General features: G+C 41.7%; 1 protein-coding gene across 3 annotated transcripts in view; it reads right to left on the bottom strand.

The window, feature by feature from the left end:
- The window catches only part of SUMF1 (sulfatase modifying factor 1), a 111,322-nt gene that overhangs the window by 38,381 nt on the left and 52,916 nt on the right, over positions 1–20,025 (bottom strand). For all 3 annotated transcript variants that reach the window (XM_047746311.1, XM_047746320.1, XM_047746327.1), the window contains exon 7: positions 17,252–17,365. In XM_047746311.1, coding sequence (XP_047602267.1) covers positions 17,252–17,365 — 114 coding nt within the window. The remainder of the gene's footprint in view (positions 1–17,251; positions 17,366–20,025) is intronic.

Below are 20,025 nucleotides of genomic sequence, written 5' to 3'. Positions count from 1 at the left end.
CCCAGGCTACTGACCTCTGCTTTCATCACGTAACAATGGATCTGCTATTCTGTGTAGCAGGAAGAGCCTGACTGAGGACGGCAAATAATCACAGGAGCAAACTCTTCACTCTTTCATTTAACACTTCTGTTATAATCCTAATCCTTTATGCTGACCTTCTGCCATCCCAATCTTAGAGTACATGGCTTTTCCTTCCCAGGAGTGTCATACGCTGTGAAAAGATAGCTTATCAAAGCCCTTTTACTAAGCATACCAAGCTAAGAAAGACAATTTACAAGTCATTCTCCAAAGACCTTAGCTGGTTAGGTAAGAGAAATTCTTTAAACAGTTCTAATACTCTCATAAGGATGGGGAAAATACACTTTAGCAAAACTAAAAGATAAGCACACATGCACACAGGTGCATACCTACACACGCATGCACACACACACACACACACACACACACCTCACTATTTTTACTTTTACTCTGAGCTTGCAGAGGGCATGGTGCGTCAGGACTGAGGGGCAAGTGCAGGGCAGCTGAGACTCAGGGTCCCAATCGCTGGCCACTAACTTCAAGAAAATGGAAGCAATAGAGAAAGAAGAAACAAAACTTCTTCTCTGCTTACCATGAGTTTCTCAAAGGGCTGTGCCCTGCCTTTCTTACATTTGGATGGATTTCTTACATTTGAGGACCTAGCATGGTGACTTTACCGACTTACTGTCATTCTCCTCCAAGGGCACCTCCTCAGAGAAGCCCTCCCAGCTCCAGTCAGCAGGGAATAGATGCTCCCACTTCTACCACATACGCAATAATTCTTACCACAGTGCCTCTTGATGGATCTGGTCCCTACCCAACCTCTAGGCTTCTTAACAACCAGGCCTGTCTCACACATCTTTGCATCCCCGAAACAGCCCTGGAGCATGGGAAGTGCTCAGTAAACACGGGCTGGGCCCCTGTTCATAGTGTATCAATGACAAAAACAAAGCCAAATATGCTGATTATAAGCTAGAAGGGAAAGCTACTATCATAAATGATAGTGCTGACAGTGATTTCTTTAGGCTGTCTCTCAAGGTTGAAACCCATAAAAAATTGAACTTGATGGAAAGAGCAGATAGGCTTTGCATGAAGTTTTCAAAACATAGCTATAAACATAGAGAAAATTCAAAAAAGTTTTCCTTCAAACAATTTTAAAGAAAGTTACATAAAAAACATCTGTATGGCAACAATATCTTGGGAGACGTGGCCTAAAATCATTATATACGGAGGAAAAGGGGGAGGTTTTATTTGGCCTCAAGCTTTCTAGGGGCCAACAGTGAGACACTACTCTTCCCGTTGCTAACACACTGCTCGTAATAAGAGTAGTAGGGCTCTCTGGGAGGAGTCAAGATGGCGGAGAAGTAGCAGGCTGAGACTACTTCGGGTAGCGGGAGATCAGCTAAATAGCTTATCTAAAGATTGCAAACACCTACAAATCCAACGGGAGATTGAAGAGAAGAAGAACAGCAATTCCAGAAACAGAAAATCAACCACTTTCTGCAAGGTAGGACTGGCGGAGAAGTGAATCCAAAGCGACGGGAAGATAGACCGCGGGGGGAGGGGCCGGCTCCTGGCGAGCGGCGGAGCAACGGAGCAAAATCAGGACTTTTAAAAGTCTGTTCCGCTGAGGGACATCGCTCCAGAGGCTTAACCGGGGTGAAGCCCAGGCCGGGTAAGCGCGGCCTCAGGTCCCGCAGGGTCGCAGAAGGATCGGGGGTGTCTCAGTGTCGAAGAGCTTACCGGTATTAGAACGGGGAAGCCGGCTGCAGAGACAGAGCCGAGGAGTGACTCTCAGCTCGGGGTTGCCTTGAACCGGTCGCAGGCTCGGTCGGCTCGGAGCGCGGCCGGAGGCCAGGGTGACGGGAGTCATTTGGCGCTGTTCTCTGAGGGCGCACTGAGGAGTGGGGCCCCGGGCTCTCGGCTCCTCCGGGCCGGAGACCGGGAGGCCGCCATCTTCATTCCCGTCCTCCGGACTCTACGGAAAGCGCTCAGGGAACAAAAGCTCCCGAAAGCGAACCCGAGCAGATGACTCAGCGCGGCCCCGGGTAAGGGCGGTGCAACTCCGCCTGGGGCAAAGACGCTTGAGAATCACTACAACGGGCCCCTCCCCCAGAAGATCTACGGGAAACCCAGCCAGGACCAAGTTCACCTACCAAGGAGAGCGGCGGAATTCCAGAGGAGAAGAAAGCAAAGCACGGAACTCATGGCTTTCTCCCCATGATTTTTTAGCCTTGCAGTTAATTTAATTTTTTTTTTTCTTTTTCAATTTTTTTTTCTTTTTCTCTTCTTCTGCTAAATTTTTTTAACTTTTACCGTTTTCTTTTTTTAACGTTTTTTTAAATAGTTTATCTAATATATATATTTTTTTTTCCTCTTTTTATATTTTTTCTTTATTGGCTTTCTTTTTTTAATAGTTTTTTTTTTCTTTTTTTTTTTTTTTTTTTTTTTTTTTTTCTTTTTTCTTTTTTTCTTTCTTTCTTTCTGAACCCCTTTTATCCCCTTTCTCCCCCCTCACAATTCAGGATCTCTTCTGATTTGGCTAAAGCATATTTTCCTGTGGTTGTTGCCACCCTTTTAGTATTTTACTTGCTCCTTCATTAACTCTTATCTGGACAAAATGACAAGGCGGAAAAATTCACAACAAAAAAAAGAACAAGAGGCAATACCAAAGGCTAGGGACCTAATCAATACAGACATTGGTAATATGTCAGATATAGAGTTCAGAATGATGATTCTCAAGGTTCTAGCCGGGCTTGAAAAAGGCATGGAAGATATTAAAGCAACCCTCTCGGGAGATATAAAAGCCCTTTCTGGAGAAATAAAAGAACTAAAATCTAACCAAGTTGAAATCAAAAAAGCTATTAATGAGGTGCAATCAAAAATGGAGGCTCTCACTGCTAGGATAAATGAGGCAGAAGAAAGAATTAGCGATATAGAACACCAAATGACAGAGAATAAAGAAGCTGAGCAAAAGAGGGACAAACAGCTACTGGACCACGAGGGGAAAATTCGAGAGATAAGTGACACCATAAGACGAAACAACATTAGAATAATTGGGATTCCAGAAGAAGAGGAAACAGGGGAGCAGAAGGTATATTGGAGAGAATTATTGGAGAGAATTTCCCCAATATGGCAAAGGGAACAAGCATCAAAATCCAGGAGGTTCAGAGAACCCCCCTCAAAATCAATAAGAATAGGTCTACACCCCGTCACCTAATAGTAAAATTGACAAGTCTTAGTGACAAAGAAAAGATCCTGAAAGCAGCCCGGGAAAAGAAGTCTGTAACGTACAATGGTAAAAATATTAGATTGGCAGCAGACTTATCCACAGAGACCTGGCAGGCCAGAAAGAGCTGGCATGATATATTCAGAGTACTAAATGAGAAAAACATGCAGCCAAGAATACTATATCCAGCTAGGCTATCATTGAAAATAGACGGAGAGATTAAAAGCTTCCAGGACAAACAAAAACTGAAAGAATTTGCAAATACCAAGCCAGCTCTACAGGAAATATTGAAAGGGGTCCTCTAAGCAAAGAGAGACCCTCAAAGAAGTAGATCAGAAAGAAACAGAGACAATATACAATAACAGTCACCTTACAGGCAATACAATGGCACTAAATTCATATCTCTCAATACTTACCCTGAATGTTAATGGGCTAAATGCCCCAATCAAAAGACACAGGGTATCAGAATGGATAAAAAAACAAAAACCATCTATATGTTGCCTACAAGAAACTCATCTTACACCCGAAGACACCTCCAGGTTTAAAGTGAGGGGGTGGAAAAGAATTTACCATGCTAATGGACATCAGAAGAAAGCAGGAGTGGCAATCCTTATATCAGACCAATTAGATTTTAAGCCAAAGATTATAATAAGAGATGAGGAGGGACACTATATCATACTCAAAGGAACTGTCCAACAAGAAGATCTAACAATTTTAAATATCTATGCCCCTAACGTGGGAGCAGCCAACTATATAAACCAATTAATAACAAAATCAAAGAAACACATCGACAAGAATACAATAATAGTAGGGGATTTTAACACTCCCCTCACTGAAATGGACAGATCATCCAAGCAAAAGATCAACAAGGAAATCAAGGCCTTAAATGACACACTGGACCAGATGGACATCACAGATATATTCAGAACATTTCATCCCAAAGCAACAGAATACACATTCTTCTCTAGTGCACATGGAACATTCTCCAGAATAGATCACATTCTTGGTCCTAAATCAAGTCTCAACCGGTATCAAAAGATTGGGATCATTCCCTGCATATTTTCAGACCACAATGCTCTAAAGCTAGAACTCAATAACAAGAGGAAATTTGGAAAGAACCCAAATACATGGAGACTAAACAGCATCCTTCTAAAGAATGAATGGGTCAACCAGGAAATCAAAGAAGAATTGAAAAAATTTATGGAAACAAATGATAATGAAAACACAACAGTTCAGAATCTGTGGGACACAACAAAGGCAGTCCTGAGAGGAAAATATATAGCGGTACAAGCCTTTCTCAAGAAACAAGAAAGGTCTCAGGTACACAACCTAACCCTACACCTAAAGGAGCTGGAGAAAGAACAAGAAAGAAACCCTAAACCCAGCAGGAGAAGAGAAATCATAAAGATCCGAGCAGAAATCAATGAAATAGAAACCAAAAAAACAATAGAACAAATCAACGAAACTAGGAGCTGGTTCTTTGAAAGAATTAATAAGATTGATAAACCCCTGGCCAGACTTATCAAAAAGAAAAGAGAGAGGACCCAAATAAATAAAATCATGAATGAAAGAGGAGAGATCACAACGAACACCAAAGAAATACAGACAATTATAAGAACATACTATGAGCAACTCTACGCCAACAAATTTGACAATCTGGAAGAAATGGATGCATTCCTAGAGACATATAAACTACCACAACTGAACCAGGAAGAAATAGAAAGCCTGAACAGACCCATAACCAGTAAGGAGATTGAAACAGTCATCAAAAATCTCCAAACAAACAAAAGCCCAGGGCCAGACGGCTTCCCGGGGGAATTCTACCAAACATTTAAAGAAGAACTAATTCCTATTCTCCTGAAACTGTTCCAAAAAATAGCAATAGAAGGAAAACTTCCAAACTCATTTTATGAGGCCAGCATCACCTTGATCCCAAAACCAGACAAGGATCCCAAGAAAAAAGAGAACTACAGACCAATATCCTTGATGAACACAGATGCAAAAATTCTCGCCAAAATACTAGCCAATAGGATTCAACAGTACGTTAAAAGGATTATTCACCACGACCAAGTGGGATTTATTCCAGGGCTGCAAGGCTGGTTCAACATCCGCAAATCAATCAATGTGATACAACACATTAATAAAAGAAAGAACAAGAACCATATGATACTCTCCATAGATGCTGAAAAAGCATTTGACAAAGTACAGCATCCCTTCCTGATCAAAACTCTTCAAAGTGTAGGGATAGACGGCACATACCTCAATATTATCAAAGCCATCTATGAAAAACCCACCGCAAATATCATTCTCAATGGAGAAAAACTGAAAGCTTTTCCGCTAAGGTCAGGAACACGGCAGGGATGTCCTTTATCACCACTGCTATTCAACATAGTACTAGAAGTCCTAGCCTCAGCAATCAGACAACAAAAGGAAATTAAAGGCATCCAAATCGGCAAAGAAGAAGTCAAACTATCACTCTTCGCAGATGATATGATACTCTATGTGGAAAACCCAAAAGACTCCACTCCAAAACTGCTAGAACTTGTACAGGAATTCAGTAAAGTGTCAGGATATAAAATCAATGCACAGAAATCAGTTGCATTTCTCTACACCAACAACAAGACAGAAGAAAGAGAAATTAAGGAGTCCATCCCATTTACAATTGCACCCAAAACTATAAGATACCTAGGAATAAACCTAACCAAAGAGACTAAGAATCTATACTCAGAAAACTATAAAGTACTCATGAAAGAAATTGAGGAAGACAAAAAGAAATGGAAAAATGTTCCATGCTCCTGGATTGGAAGAATAAATATTGTGAAAATGTCTATGCTACCTAAAACAATCTACACATTTAATGCAATTCCTATCAAAGTACCATCCATTTTTTTCAAAGAAATGGAACAAATAATCCTAAAATTTATATGGAACCAGAAAAGACCTCGAATAGCCAAAGGAATATTGAAAAAGAAAGCCAAAGTTGGTGGCATCACAATTCCGGACTTCAAGCTCTATTACAAAGCTGTCATCATCAAGACAGCATGGTACTGGCACAAAAACAGACACATAGATCAATGGAACAGAATAGAGAGCCCAGAAATGGACCCTCAACTCTATGGTCAACTCATCTTCGACAAAGTAGGAAAGAATGTCCAATGGAACAAAGACAGCCTCTTCAATAAATGGTGTTGGGAAAATTGGACAGCCACATGCAGAAAAATGAAATTGGATCATTTCCTTACACCACACACGAAAATAGACTCAAAATGGATGAAGGATCTCAATGTGAGAAAGGAATCCATCAAAATCCTCGAGGAGAACACAGGCAGCAACCTCTTTGACGTCAGCCGCAGCAACATCTTCCTAGGAACATCACCAAAGGCAAGGGAAGCAAGGGCAAAAATGAACTTTTGGGATTTTATCAAGATCAAAAGCTTTTGCACAGCAAAGGAAACAGTTAAAAAAACCAAAAGACAACTGACAGAATGGGAGAAGATATTTGCAAATGACATATCAGATAAAGGGCTAGTGTCCAAAATCTATAAAGAACTTAGCAAACTCAACACCCAAAGAACAAATAATCCAATTAAGAAATGGGCAGAGGACATGAACAGACATTTCTGCAAAGAAGACCTCCAGATGGCCAACAGACACATGAAAAAGTGCTCCACATCACTCGGCATCCAGGAAATAAAAATCAAAACCACAATGAGATATCACCTCACACCAGTCAGAATGGCTAAAATTAACAAGTCAGGAAATGACAGATGCTGGCGAGGATGCGGAGAAAGGGGAACCCTCCTACACTGTTGGTGGGACTGCAAGCTGGTGCAACCACTCTGGAAAACAGCATGGAGGTTCCTCAAAATGTTGAAAATAGAACTACCCTATGACCCTGCAATTGCACTGCTGGGTATTTACCCTAAAGATACAAACATAGTGATCCGAAGGGGCATGTGCACCCAAATGTTTATAGCAGCAATGTCTACAATAGCCAAACTATGGAAAGAACCTAGATGTCCATCTACAGACGAATGGATAAAGAAGATGTGGTATATATACACAATGGAATACTATGCAGCCATCAAAAGAAATGAAATCTTGCCATTTGCGACGACGTGGATGGAACTAGACGGTATCATGCTTAGCGAAATAAGTCAATCGGAGAAAGACAACTATCATATGATCTCCCTGATATGAGGGAGAGGAGATGCAACATGGGGGGTTGAGGGGGTAGGAGAAGAGTAAATGAAACAAGATGGGATTGGGAGGGAGACAAACCATAAGTGACTCTTAATCTCACAAAACAAACTGAGGGTTGATGGGGGGAGGGGGTTGGGAGAGGGGGTGGCGTTATGGATATCGGGGAGGGTATGTGCTATGGTGAGTGTTATGAAGTGTGTAAACCTGGCGATTCGCAGACCTGTACCCCTGGGGATAAAAATATATGTTTATAAAGCTGTAAAAAAAAAAAAAAAAAAAGAAAGAAAGGATGAATCCCCAAGTTTTGTAGCAACATGGACGGGACTGGAAGAGATTATGCTGAGTGAAATAAGTCAAGCAGAGAGAGTCAATTCTCATATGGTTTCACTTATTTGTGGAGCATAACAAATAGCATGAAGGACAAGGGGAGATGGAGAGGAGAAGGGAGTTGAGGGAAATTGGAAGGGGAGGTGAACCATGAGAGACTATGGACTCTGAAAAACGATCTGAGAATTTTGAAGGGGTGGGGGGTGGGAGGTTGGGGGCACCAGGTGGTGGGTATTGTAGAGGGCACGGATTGCATGGAGCACTGGGTGTGGTGCAAAAATAATGAATACTGTTATGCTGAAAAAAATAAAAAAATTAAAAAAAAAAAAAAAAGAGTAGTAGGGCTCTTGAAAATAGTGCTCGAGCTAATAATGATTAAAACTGAAGCTGCCACATAGTATATGCTTGCTTTTTGCAAATATCGTGCTGGGCGATACAAACATTCTCTCTGTCCCTCACAATTCTCTGAGGTAAGATTCATTATCCTCACTTAAGAAGCAAACTGAGTACCAGAGTAGTGAAGGAACTCGCCCAGTGACATACAATGGTAAGCCAGAATTATAGCAACAAAATTCAAACCCAGTGCTATTGGTAACCCATAGGCTCACCTCTTAACTGCTGACACAATCTGAGATCTGACTGAGAGAGAATGAGGAAAAAGGACTGCCCCAGTGTGATTCGCACGGATCAGGGAACATCCAGAATGCTAAGTATGGTTCTAGATGCCCATTTAGAAAAAGGGACCGTACTCCACCCCCCCCCACTCATGTTCTTCAGAGGAATGTAATCCGGGTTGCCTTGGATTGGAAACCAAGTTATTCAAGGTGCACCTGAAGTTTGGGGATGGTTATCTAGAAAGAGAAAGATGAAGGGGCACAGGCTGTGACTAGCTTCAGGTATCGGGAAAGCTTTCATGTACGAAACAGAGAGAAAATGTGTTCTGTGTTCTCACCAAGTGCAGGATGAGATGAAGCTGCAGGAGAGAAAACTTTGGTTGGCCAGAGGAACCTGCCAACAGTGAGAACATCTGAGAACACGACAAGTTGCTACAGGCGCTGGAGAGGCTGCAGGACCACAGCCCCCAGGGGTAACAAAGAAGGGATTCCTGCAGAGGTAGAGGCTGGAGGTGTTCACTTCCCACCTTTCAGATCCACTGATCCTCCACACTGAGAGAGGAGGTCACCATACATCTGAGTGTCCTGCTCTATTTTTCAGGAAGAGTCAAGCGTAACATGAGTCTGTAAAGGTAATTTTATTGTAAAGCAGAAACAGTGTTTTCACGATCTTCCAAATAGCAACTAGAATTAGCATTCACTCTTTTCAAGCAAAAAGCAAGTGTTGAGATAATGTGTTTGAAAGTGTAGTTACAGGATCTAAATATCTCAGCCATATACATTCAAGCTTATTTCTCTCCCTAAGCAGTTTTGTGGCTGTCGCTGGATGATCAACCTTGCTCCAGAGCCACAAAGAAAAGTGGCAGTGGATAAACATGAGTTTTTCCTCCAGAATTATTTCCATCTTCTACTTGGGAGAAAAAGACAAAATTCTTCTCCTAAACATAGTCTCAAGATGGTGATATTTTGATCACCTTGCTTTCCTCCTTGGCACATACTAAATACAGTGTAAACCATATTGATTTATCATCAAATTTAACTCAACTTCATTAACACTTAAATGCTTTTTCCATTTTTAATACTAGTTACTTCTCCTTCAAACTGATTTACTCGTGTCCCTGAAACATCCTCACTAGGAACATGTGAATGAGGTCCTTAGAGCAGGTAAGAGTCCTCAGTTAGGTCCCCCTCGCACAACCTGGGTAGTCTGATGACTGCCTGCTGCACTGATTAGCCTGCTGTGGGGGCAGTCGCTGGGGGTGGCAGGTTCAACTAAGAACGATGACGTGCTACTAATTGGATTTTTGCCAGGCTGAAACAAGGACAGTCACATGCCATTGACAGAGAAAGACTATGAGACAGGCTAAGCAGGGGTCTAACATTTTTGCTACACAAAATTCATTTATTCATGCAGTGGCAGGAGGCCAGAGGAGGGGTTACTGGGAAAAGGAGCAATCAAGTGTGGAAATCAGAAGATGGACCAAAGCCGTGTAAGTCCAAGTCTCTAGGGCTATCATCCAATGGAAAAGAATGTTTGAGCAAGACTGATGAGTTTGGCACCTGCCAGCAGGCTGTATGTATGGATCTCAGGTCAGAGGGAAGGCGTGTGCAATGTGTGATGGGCAAGGGCTCACAGCGTCATTCAAAACCAGCAGAGCAGGGGCACTGGGGGCTCAGTCGTTAAGTGTCTGCCTTCAGCTCAGGCCCTGATTCCAGGGTCCTGGGATCGAGCCCCACATCGGGCTCTCTGCTTGGCGGAATGCCTGCTTCTCCCTCTCCCACTTCCCTTGCTTGTATTCCCTCTCTTGTTGTGTCTCTGTCAAATAAATAAATAAAATCTTAAAAAAAACAACAACAACACAAAACCCAGCAGAGTGTAAACTCTGCAGACAAGGAGGGCTTAGAGCCTCCCTGGGCAATTCTATACAGTGACAAAGCAGCCTTGCAAAACAGGACACATTTACAAAACTGTCTAGAGCTATACGATCTAACTGAACAACCAATTTCACACTGACAAAAACAAGACAAAACTCAATCTCCAGCTAATAGAATTTGGCAAGCAGCCAGGATTTATTCAAAAAAGGAACTTTTTGGAAAACTTTATTCCCACGGGACTTGAATGAACCATGAAGCACTAGCAAGTTTTTCATTGTAAGAATGACTATGGGATATGCCAACAAAAGGTAAGGATAGGAGGAATATCAAGCATTCATTATTTTTTTTTTTTTTTTTTTTTTTTTTTTTTTTTTTTTTTTTTTTTTTAGATTTTATTTATTTATTTGACAGGGAGAGATCACAAGTAGACGGAGAGGCAGGCAGAGAGAGAGAGGGAAGCAGGCTCCCTGCTGAGCAGAGAGCCTGACACGGGACTCGATCCCAGGACCCTGAGATCATGACCTGAGCCGAAGGCAGCGGCTTAACCCACTGAGCCACCCAGGCGCCCAAGCATTCATTATTTATAAATATCACTTTCTTCCCTTCTGCTTCCCAAAGCCAACATTCCTCATCAATTCTGCTTCACAGCACCATATAATAGCCCAATTAGGTAGCCAAAACATAACTTACACAAAAACAGTAAGCAACAGTACTTTAAAGGTATAAAATATTCAAGTGCAACATCATCAAATTTAATTTCACAAATAAAATTACTACCAATTTGTATTTTAGAAAAGGTAAGATATTCTAGGTTTAGAGAGATTCCTTCAATATTAAGTGGCAAAGCTATAATCCAAGTTACTTCAACTAATTCCAAGACCAGAGTTCTTTCCCTCAGAAAGAAAGCTATCCAAATGAAACCATATACCTCAGAGTTTGAGTGGGAAAGATCACACCATCCTTTCCCATTACCAGTTGCATTCCCAGTAAGCAAGTCAGCATGGTATGTGGGTAGTATGAGCGAGTATGCAGGGGTTGGAAGCTAGGGTGCTACAGAAGCTCTACACATTCTTTTACTGAAAACACTAGATACTGCCACAGATTTATAGGGAATTTCGTGTGAGGTAACTGCAGAGGAAAAAAAAAATGAGGTTTTTTTTTTTTTTAATTTGTTTAAAAGAAATGGTAGCAACAATGGTCACATTCGGGATTGTGTCTGTGTGGAAAAGAATGACGCCATCTTAAGAAGCTGCAGAAGATACACACACACACACACACACGGATATATCTTACCCATCCATAACCTCCTACCAGCTAAGACGAAACCAACCCACACTTCATATGGTCAAATACCTGTCAGCCTCTCTCGGGGCTGTGTGTACAAAGCACACAAGATGTTTCTACTACCTGCTTTTGCTATAAATAACTGCCCAATAAAATAAGCACCAATGATTAACTTTTGCTCCCTGGAAGTCACTGAAAAAGAAAAAGATATTCCCTGACTAGTCTTTGCATACAGAACCCTGACTTTTCTTAATCTCCCCAAAGAAGCTTTAAAATAATTTGCCATTATGAGTTAGTCTTGGAGCTAACATACTATGCATGAGACTGAAGAGGTCAGTTCCTGGGTCAAAATATCTTAATAATTGCTTGGATATTTTGGTTCGAAACTCTCCCTGAAAATCTTTTGTTTCCAACCAGCCTTTGCTTTTGAAATACCTGAAATATGGATAGTGGTCAAACTCCCTCAATTCTAGGTATCTAAATTGGCTTTGTTCCAGGACCAGCTATTATGCACCACATTCTTTGCCCAGCACTGGTGACAAACAGGCCATTACGGAAAGAGAGCAAGTAAGCTAAGACCTCAGTGAGAAGCAGGAGTTTTAACCAAACCACATGAGGACTACTGCAGCTGTGAGGAAGTGCAGGGCTCACATTCCAGAGCAAAGGGAAGCCCAGAGGTGAGCCCTTCCCACCCTAACTTAGTTTCACCTAGGGGTCTGTTGATTCACAACAGCAGCAGCTCTAAGGCTGAGAAGCTGAGTAGAACTTTTTTTTTTTCTTAAATAGGGCCCCCGAATTATCCACACCTCTAACCAATTTGGCTACAAAGTCAGAGTTTCTGGCACCCCCTCCTCAGTTTTGGCAAATTGCTAGAATGGACTGCCGATCTTAGGAAAGCACTTTATTTACATTTACTGGTTTATTATAAAGATACAACTTGTGAACAGCTATAGGGAAGAGATTCAGGGGGCCAGGAATGGGGAAGGGGCACGGAGCTCCCTCGCCCTCTCTGGAGGCAACGTCCTTCCAGCACCTCGTAGTGGTCACCAACCAGGAAGCTCTCTGACTTTTGTTCAATAGTTTTTACAGAGCTCCCTCTCCAGCCCACTCCACCCTCCCAGAGGTCAGTGCGAGGGGCTGAAAGTTCCCAGTCCCCAATCACTGGCTCTTTTAGATGATGGGCCCATCATGAGGCCATCTAGGGGCCCACTCTAAGTCTCCAGTAGCATAAACTCAGGTGTAATGAACAGGGCTCATTATGACTGGCAAAGTCGATCCTATAGGGAAATTCCAGCATTTTTGTTCTTCCTTGCCAGGAACTGGGACAAAGTCCAAATATATTTTTGTATTATACTGCAGTATTAAAATATTTGAAGTGGGTATTCAAGGGGACACAAACAAGGTACTGTATAATTTTATTGGGGGCAACTAGGCAGGGAAAAACTCAAGACAGGAAGTCGTGGCTGCATCGTAAAACAGGACAGGTGTTCACTGTGCAGAGGAAATGACAGGGAATGAGAGACTGGCAATGGCCCAGCACAGGACTTTGGAGGACCAGCTCATAGGGACTACTATAGGAACTCTGACTGGTCTCCCTGATTCCTCTGTGGCCCTATCCTCCACCCAAAAGTCAGGAATCGTTTAGAAACGTATACTAAATCTTATCACCAGTTTGCTTTCAATTCTCCAAGGACTTTCTGTTCCACATTAAATAAAACCCAAACCCTTTGCCCCAGTCCACAGGGCCCAGCTTGATCAGGCCCTGCCTACTCTGTCCCAAAGTAACAACATTCTCCTTCCTTTGGAAGCCCCATTCTAGCCTGATCAGCTCTGGGGCAATTCCCCATATACCTGCACTCCTTTCCACCTGGATGGTTAATTTTACGTGTAGACTTGAGCAACCGAGGCTGGGTACCCAGTTTAAACTTTATTTCTGGATGTGGCTGGGAGGGTGTTTCCAGGTAAGATGAGCCTTTAAATCAGTGAACTCAGTAGACTGTACTTCCTCATGGGGGGGGGGGGGGGCATCATCCACAATTTGCTAAGGGCCTGAATAGAAACAAAGGTGGAGGAAAGAGGTATTTACCCCTTTTTTGTTTCCTGCCTGCCTGTTGAGTAGTGACATCTCATCTCATCTTCTCCTGCCCTCAGACTGCGGTTTACACCATTGGTTCTCAGGTCTTCAGACTCAGAATGAATTCTAATGCCTGCTTTCTTGGGTCTCCAGCTTGCTGATGGCAGTGGGACTTCTCAGCCTCCATAATCACATGAGCCAATTCCTCATAATAAAGCTTCTCTACATAAATAAATATACACATACAGACACACCCATCTCCGTCTGGTTCTGTTTCTCGGGAGAATACTGATACACTCTCCCAGCAAAGTCGTGCCTATGGATCCCCTTGTGGGCAGCCGAGGGTCTCGTCCACGGTGCTAAGAAGTTTGGAGGTAGAGTGATGAAGTGATTGACAGCACAGGTTCTGACGTCAGATTGCCTTGGCTCGTGCTCTCGCTGCTCTTATTAGCTGTGTGAAATTATTTAACTCCTCTGTGCCTTGCTTTCCTCATTTGTGGGATGGAAGGACTAAATAAAAATAAAAATTTGTGGGATAGAAGGACAAAAAAAAAACAAAACCTCCATCTATGGAGTTATTGAAAGAACAGGTTAGTTCTTACAAAGCTTTTAGTATCTGGCACACAGAATAGACGTTGTGACATTTCTCATTTTCCTATAGGTGAAAGTGGAAGGCTTGAAGGTGTTAACCTTAAAAATAAAAACTGCTAGGTGCTTTACAAGCAGAAATGGGTTTGTTTAGAAATAAAAGGACTGCACTTGGGGAACAAACAAGCCCCGGCAAAACCATAGGCAGGTATATAAGCAGAATTTTCAATAGACTCATGGCCTAAGGAAATAAAAAACAGGATTTCAGAGCCCTTCAAGGAAGAGCCATAGTAAAACCCCTGACTTTTGGGGTCCTGAAGAACTATATACCCAGACCAGCCCTTATAGGGGCTGAAGTTCAGTTCAAAACATCTCAGTTCCTGACTGGAGTAAGCTCATCAGAGATAGAAGCTTCCAGAGGCAATGGTGGATCCTCTCTAGAGAAAGATCACACTATCCAGACCCCCTATCAGGGTCTACATCTACAGTCTTTCACATACACTGTGTGGTACTCATTCAAACACAGCCAGGTATGTGAGGAAACAAGATGTGAGCCCAAACCAAGAATGACAACAGAAGCAGGTCAACGGGGTAGCCAGATACCAGTTATCAGATGCGGCTTTAACACACAATGACTAAAACCACAGTGAGAGAGTGCTATCCCTTGACCAGAAGAGCTTAAATTAAATATATTAACACTCCCCAGTGTGAACTGGGAGAACAGTTTCTGTTCTTATTCTCTGGTTAAGAGAAATACAGTAAACTGCTATCATATGTGAAATCTAAATGGTAGGTATCTATTATACTATTTTCTGTACTTTTCTGAATTTTTGTTAAATTTTATAATTCAGTGTTTAAAGAAATAGAAGGTATGGCTAAAAAGAGATCAGCAAGGATTGCATTATGTTGGCCTTTAGAAGCTGTGTTCAGAGTCTGTACTTTCTTTTTTAGACACCAAGAAGCCACTGAAGGGTTTTAAACAGGGGAATGGCCGCATAAGACTTATTCTCTGTAGAGGTCATCGTGGCTGCACAAGGCAGAGAGGGGGAAGAGAGGGCCCAGCTGGGAGGCTGGTGCCGTCCTGTGGATGGGAGATGCCAGTGGCACTGGAAATGAAGGTAGTTGTAAAGATTTGAATGATGGAGTCTGAGTTTTCTAGGAAGTTGGGATTTAGTTCTCCAAACAGATGAATTTTATCCCAGTCAAATCAGGAAGCAAACGAGGCCAGTGTGACACAGAGAAATCTAAAATGAGAACAATTTATAGAGCAAGGACAACATCTAAGATAGAGCCTGCGACTGGGGAAAAGGAGAAAAATGTGAATTTTTCTGTAAATCCTTAGAAGAAACACAAGCAGTTCTAAGACGGAAAGCTAATAAACACTCAGCTCGACAACAGATGGTCAGATAGATACATTCACAACTTGCCAGAATTCTGAAGCCTTATGCACCCCCTTCCAAACATGCAGATGCTTTTATGTGATGGGGGGAAAAGAAAATTCTATTTCTGATTCTGGTAGCAAATGCCAAGTCACATCTTGCCAATAGAGAATGGCATCTCCAACCACAAACCTACTGAGAACTTCACAACCTTATTATCATTTTGGAGAGAAAAGAGTCTCTGACCGCTACTTCTACCAGCCCTGCCAGAAAGTACAAGGGAAGTGTGGGGGGTGGGGGGAATGAATGACAGTTTCTAAAGAACTCAGCTTTTTCATCTACACCCAAGAAACTGGGTTTATGTCTCCAGATTATTCATAAGCAGACCACGTGTTATTCTGTGAGGGAAAATCAAGCATATCAAACAAATTTATCCTCATATTCTGAAAAGTGGCCTGAGGCACAGAGTCTGACAAGTTCTTCAATTACTGGAACTGCTTAACCCTCCACTGAGGAGAGATCAAAGAATTAATTTTCTTTATCATGACTCTTTGTGCCTTTACCAAAGGTTAAAGATTAAAATTGAGCATATTAAGTTCCCAATCTAGCTAGTTTGGGTATAAATATATATTCTTGGGTCTGACTTATGATGTCTAGTTTGTTAGAGATAGGATTTTTTTTTTAAAGATTTTATTTTATTTATTTGAGAGAGAGAGACAGTGAGAGAGAGCATGAGCGAGGAGAAGGTCAGAGAGAGAAGCGGACTCCCCGCGGAGCCAGGAGCCCGATGCGGGACTCAATCCCGGGACTCCAGGATCATGACCTGAGCCGAAGGCAGTCGTCCAACCAACTGAGCCACCCAGGCGTCCCGAGATAGGATTTTTAAATGGTTCTTTCCCCCAATCTGTTCACCCAACAAAAAATATTCAGATACATTCTTTTTAAAGGAAGTACTTCCCACCTACATGCCCATGTAGTGTCTCAATTTTTAAATATTCTGCTGGGAGAGCTTGCTTTTAGAGGCAGAGTATAATACTAGTTGTATTCAACATTCTTCCTATACCAGAGTAAGTAAAACTTAGATAAACATGATTGTCTTAATTCCCAAGGCATATGATGCATTGAACTGACATACTGCAGAGTTCAGGAAATAATCACCAAGTGACTCAACTTCCTGACTCAACGTTCACCAGAAAATACCCTTTCTCATTTTCACTAAATGATTCCCCTGAATCAAAATTTCAGCCAATCAAAATTCAGGCAATTAGTTGCATGATAAATACTATCTAGCAGATCTCACTGGTTATTACTAAAAACATTAATGAATTTTGCAGAGTTATTTAAATATCTCACTCCAATCAAATTTATGAGACTAAATACAATTTCTAAAGTTATAGGCAGATTCCCTCAAATAATTATCACCATCGCAATCCAGCAGCATATAAAATGCTCACAGACATTCCTTCACAGTGCTTTAAGATTGAAATAAGAGACATGTACTTAATATATATTACTTAAAAATATCTCTTTGGGGGTAATTCCAAGATGAATTTCAACAGCACACAAATACTCCCCAGAAAACACATGAAATTCTCGCCACAGCCTGCCTAGGGGATGGATGTAACCTTCTCACAATACATAGTCTGAGAATGATACTCACTGGGTTAAGCGTTTTTTCAACAGAATGGTGAACGGTCCACCAGTCTGAAGTCCATTCCCACGCGTTCCCTACTATATTGTATAAGCCATAACCATTGGGAGGAAAGGCATCAACCTGAAAATTTAAAAAAAAGGGAAAATGCTGTCAAACTACTCACCTTGTTTCGAAAAGGTCTTTGCTGCAGAAATGCACTAAAAGAGTTATAACTTCAAAGTAGGAATATTAATTTTCATCCCAATATAGTCAAAATGCAATTTGGCCAATGTGAAAACCAAGAAAGAGACATTTTATGGCTTTGAGTTCTCAAGGGGAGCTTAGAAACCTAAGGAGAGACTGTATTATTGGTAGAAGAACCAATAAAACTATTCCTAATACAGAGACTAATAATGACCATAAGTTGAATCTGTAATTAATGGGGGACAGGGTAGATAATATTTCAACCCTCAAAAGCATTATAGAAACATCACATTAGACCCAGTATAAATCTTGTCCTCAGAGCTAAGGTATGTGGGCACAGTGTCTTCTAGACTCAAAGCCGCAAAGCACTTCTGTCCTTTCCACCAGCCCCTTGCAACTCTCTTATCTTTAAGTACCAGACTTTATCATCAAAACACTGAGGGGACTTGTTTTTCTAAGGAAAATGTGAATTCATTATCAAGCATATTTGTAAGAGAAGGTTTGCAGTCAGTCTCTGGAATCTGGAAGTATGAGGCCAACTGTACAGATTCCTCAGCAAGCAATTATATCACATTTCAAAGGCAGGTCAGTCTGTCACATAATATTGTCACAGACACAGAACCAAAGTATAAAGCTTTTTTCAGAAGGAGGGAGGAGAGAGGGACGAGGGAAAAAAAAAAAAAAAAACTTTGAGCAACAATAAGTACAATTATGCTATTGTGTATATTCAACTTAAAATTTTTTCCCAACATTTTTCTAATGGCAATTTCAAACATAAAGAAAATTTTCATTAAAAAATATCAAGTTACCTAAAAATCTTTTTTTTAAAGATTTTTATTTATTTATTGGAGAGAGAGAGAACACAAGCAAGGGGAGGGGCAGAGGGAGAGGGAAAAGCAGATATCCTGCTGAGCAGGGAGGGCTACACAAGCCTGGATCACAGAACCAGAGGGAGATCAAGACCAGAGCAGAAGGCAGACACATAACCCACTGAGCCACCCAGGGGCCCCTTAAAAATCTTTTATATGGGGTGCCTGGGTGGCTCAGTGGGTTAAAGCCTCTGCCTTCGGCTCGGGTCATGATCCTCCTGGGATCGAGCCCCGCATCAGGCTCTCTGCTCAGCAGGGAGCCTGCTTGCCTTCCTCTCTCTCTGCCTGCCTCTCTGCCTACTTGTGATCTCTATCTGTCAAATAAATAAATAAATAAAAATCTAAAAAAAAATCTTTTTTATAAAAAATAAGATATAAAAATAAAAATATTTTTGTAAATTCATCTTCCTCCCCTACTAATAAAATAGGACTAAAGAAATGAATAAACTAAAATTCACTTTTATTTGGCTTTGGAAGGTTTCAGGCCGACATATGAATATGGAAGCATACTTGGGCAATTCAGAGCACTTCAAAATTATGAGGCTACTCCTTAAGAGAACTTCATCCGGATGAGCTGGAACACTAGACAATATTACCACGCTGCTTCATACTCAGGATTCATTATGGAAACAGCAGCTTTATTCAGTAAGTCCATGCATGTCAACTGAAGGCAGGATGGGTTCAATGATGTAAGACATCAAAGAGCTGAGAGAGAAAAAAGAATATGCCCAAAACAAAAAATCCAGTTCTGTAAGACTCTGTAGGGAAGTTCTGTAAGACTCTGTAGGGAAGTTGGGGGAAGAAGCCTCAGAAATTCCCAAGAGGGACAGGATTTCTGGCTACAGAGATTTCTGGTTGTACTCCCTCTACAAAGCTAGAGAGGTGTCTTGTTAGAACCAAGGTCAGAGTTCCAAATTCAGAGAGAGAGTAAAGGCAGAGAGACCACCGGCATGAGTTGTTCTTTCAAGAATCTGGAGATGATGAGAGAGACAGCAAGGTGGGACAACAGCTGGAAAGAATAGGAAGAAAAGGAAGAAATTCATTTGTTTTGGGGGAGAGAAGCGAAGGAACCAGGGGCACAAGAGCAACTGAAAGAGGAAACAAACATTCTGGAGGAAGGAATCATTTCTCAGGCTCAGAGAACACACGGGTGGAGGGGCTGTCCAGTCCATCTGGCTGTGGTCCTTTCTCCGCGCCCACACTTGGCAGCTACTGAACAAGGAACTTGACCCCACTGGTGCTGTTACACCATGAAGATAAGGAAATAATAATACCTACCCGGAGGTTTGGGGTCTTCTCCCCCCTTTAAATAATCTGAAGTTTAAGTGAGGTAAAACCCCAAAATCACCATCTGTGAGTATGCTATTACGGAGGGAAAAAAAACCCTTATAACTGCTCATTGTTAAATTAACTGCACTAATCAAAGCTTCCAGGAACCTCAAAAGAAAACAAATGTGTATGAGAAATATTTCAAACCCACTTATTTTCAAGTGAATGAACTGATATGCATTAAAACCGAATCACGCTAATGGTTGTGTAACAGCAGCCTAGTGGAATAAAAATCCAATTCTACAGATTCATGGTGGTCAGAACAGTGTTGTGCTCAGTCCAGACCAGAAGTAATGACACCCATCAAATACACGTGAGAGGGCCGTTTCACCGCAGGCCATCCCATCACTGAAAATAAATTCCTTCCCTCAACTGACCAGAGCTTGTGGACATAAGAGC

The sequence above is a fragment of the Lutra lutra genome, chromosome 1, assembly GCF_902655055.1.
Source record: "Lutra lutra chromosome 1, mLutLut1.2, whole genome shotgun sequence".
Taxonomy (NCBI): domain Eukaryota; kingdom Metazoa; phylum Chordata; class Mammalia; order Carnivora; family Mustelidae; genus Lutra; species Lutra lutra.
The sequence above is the reverse complement of the archived record's forward strand: the minus strand, read 5'-3'. Positions and strand labels throughout refer to the sequence as shown.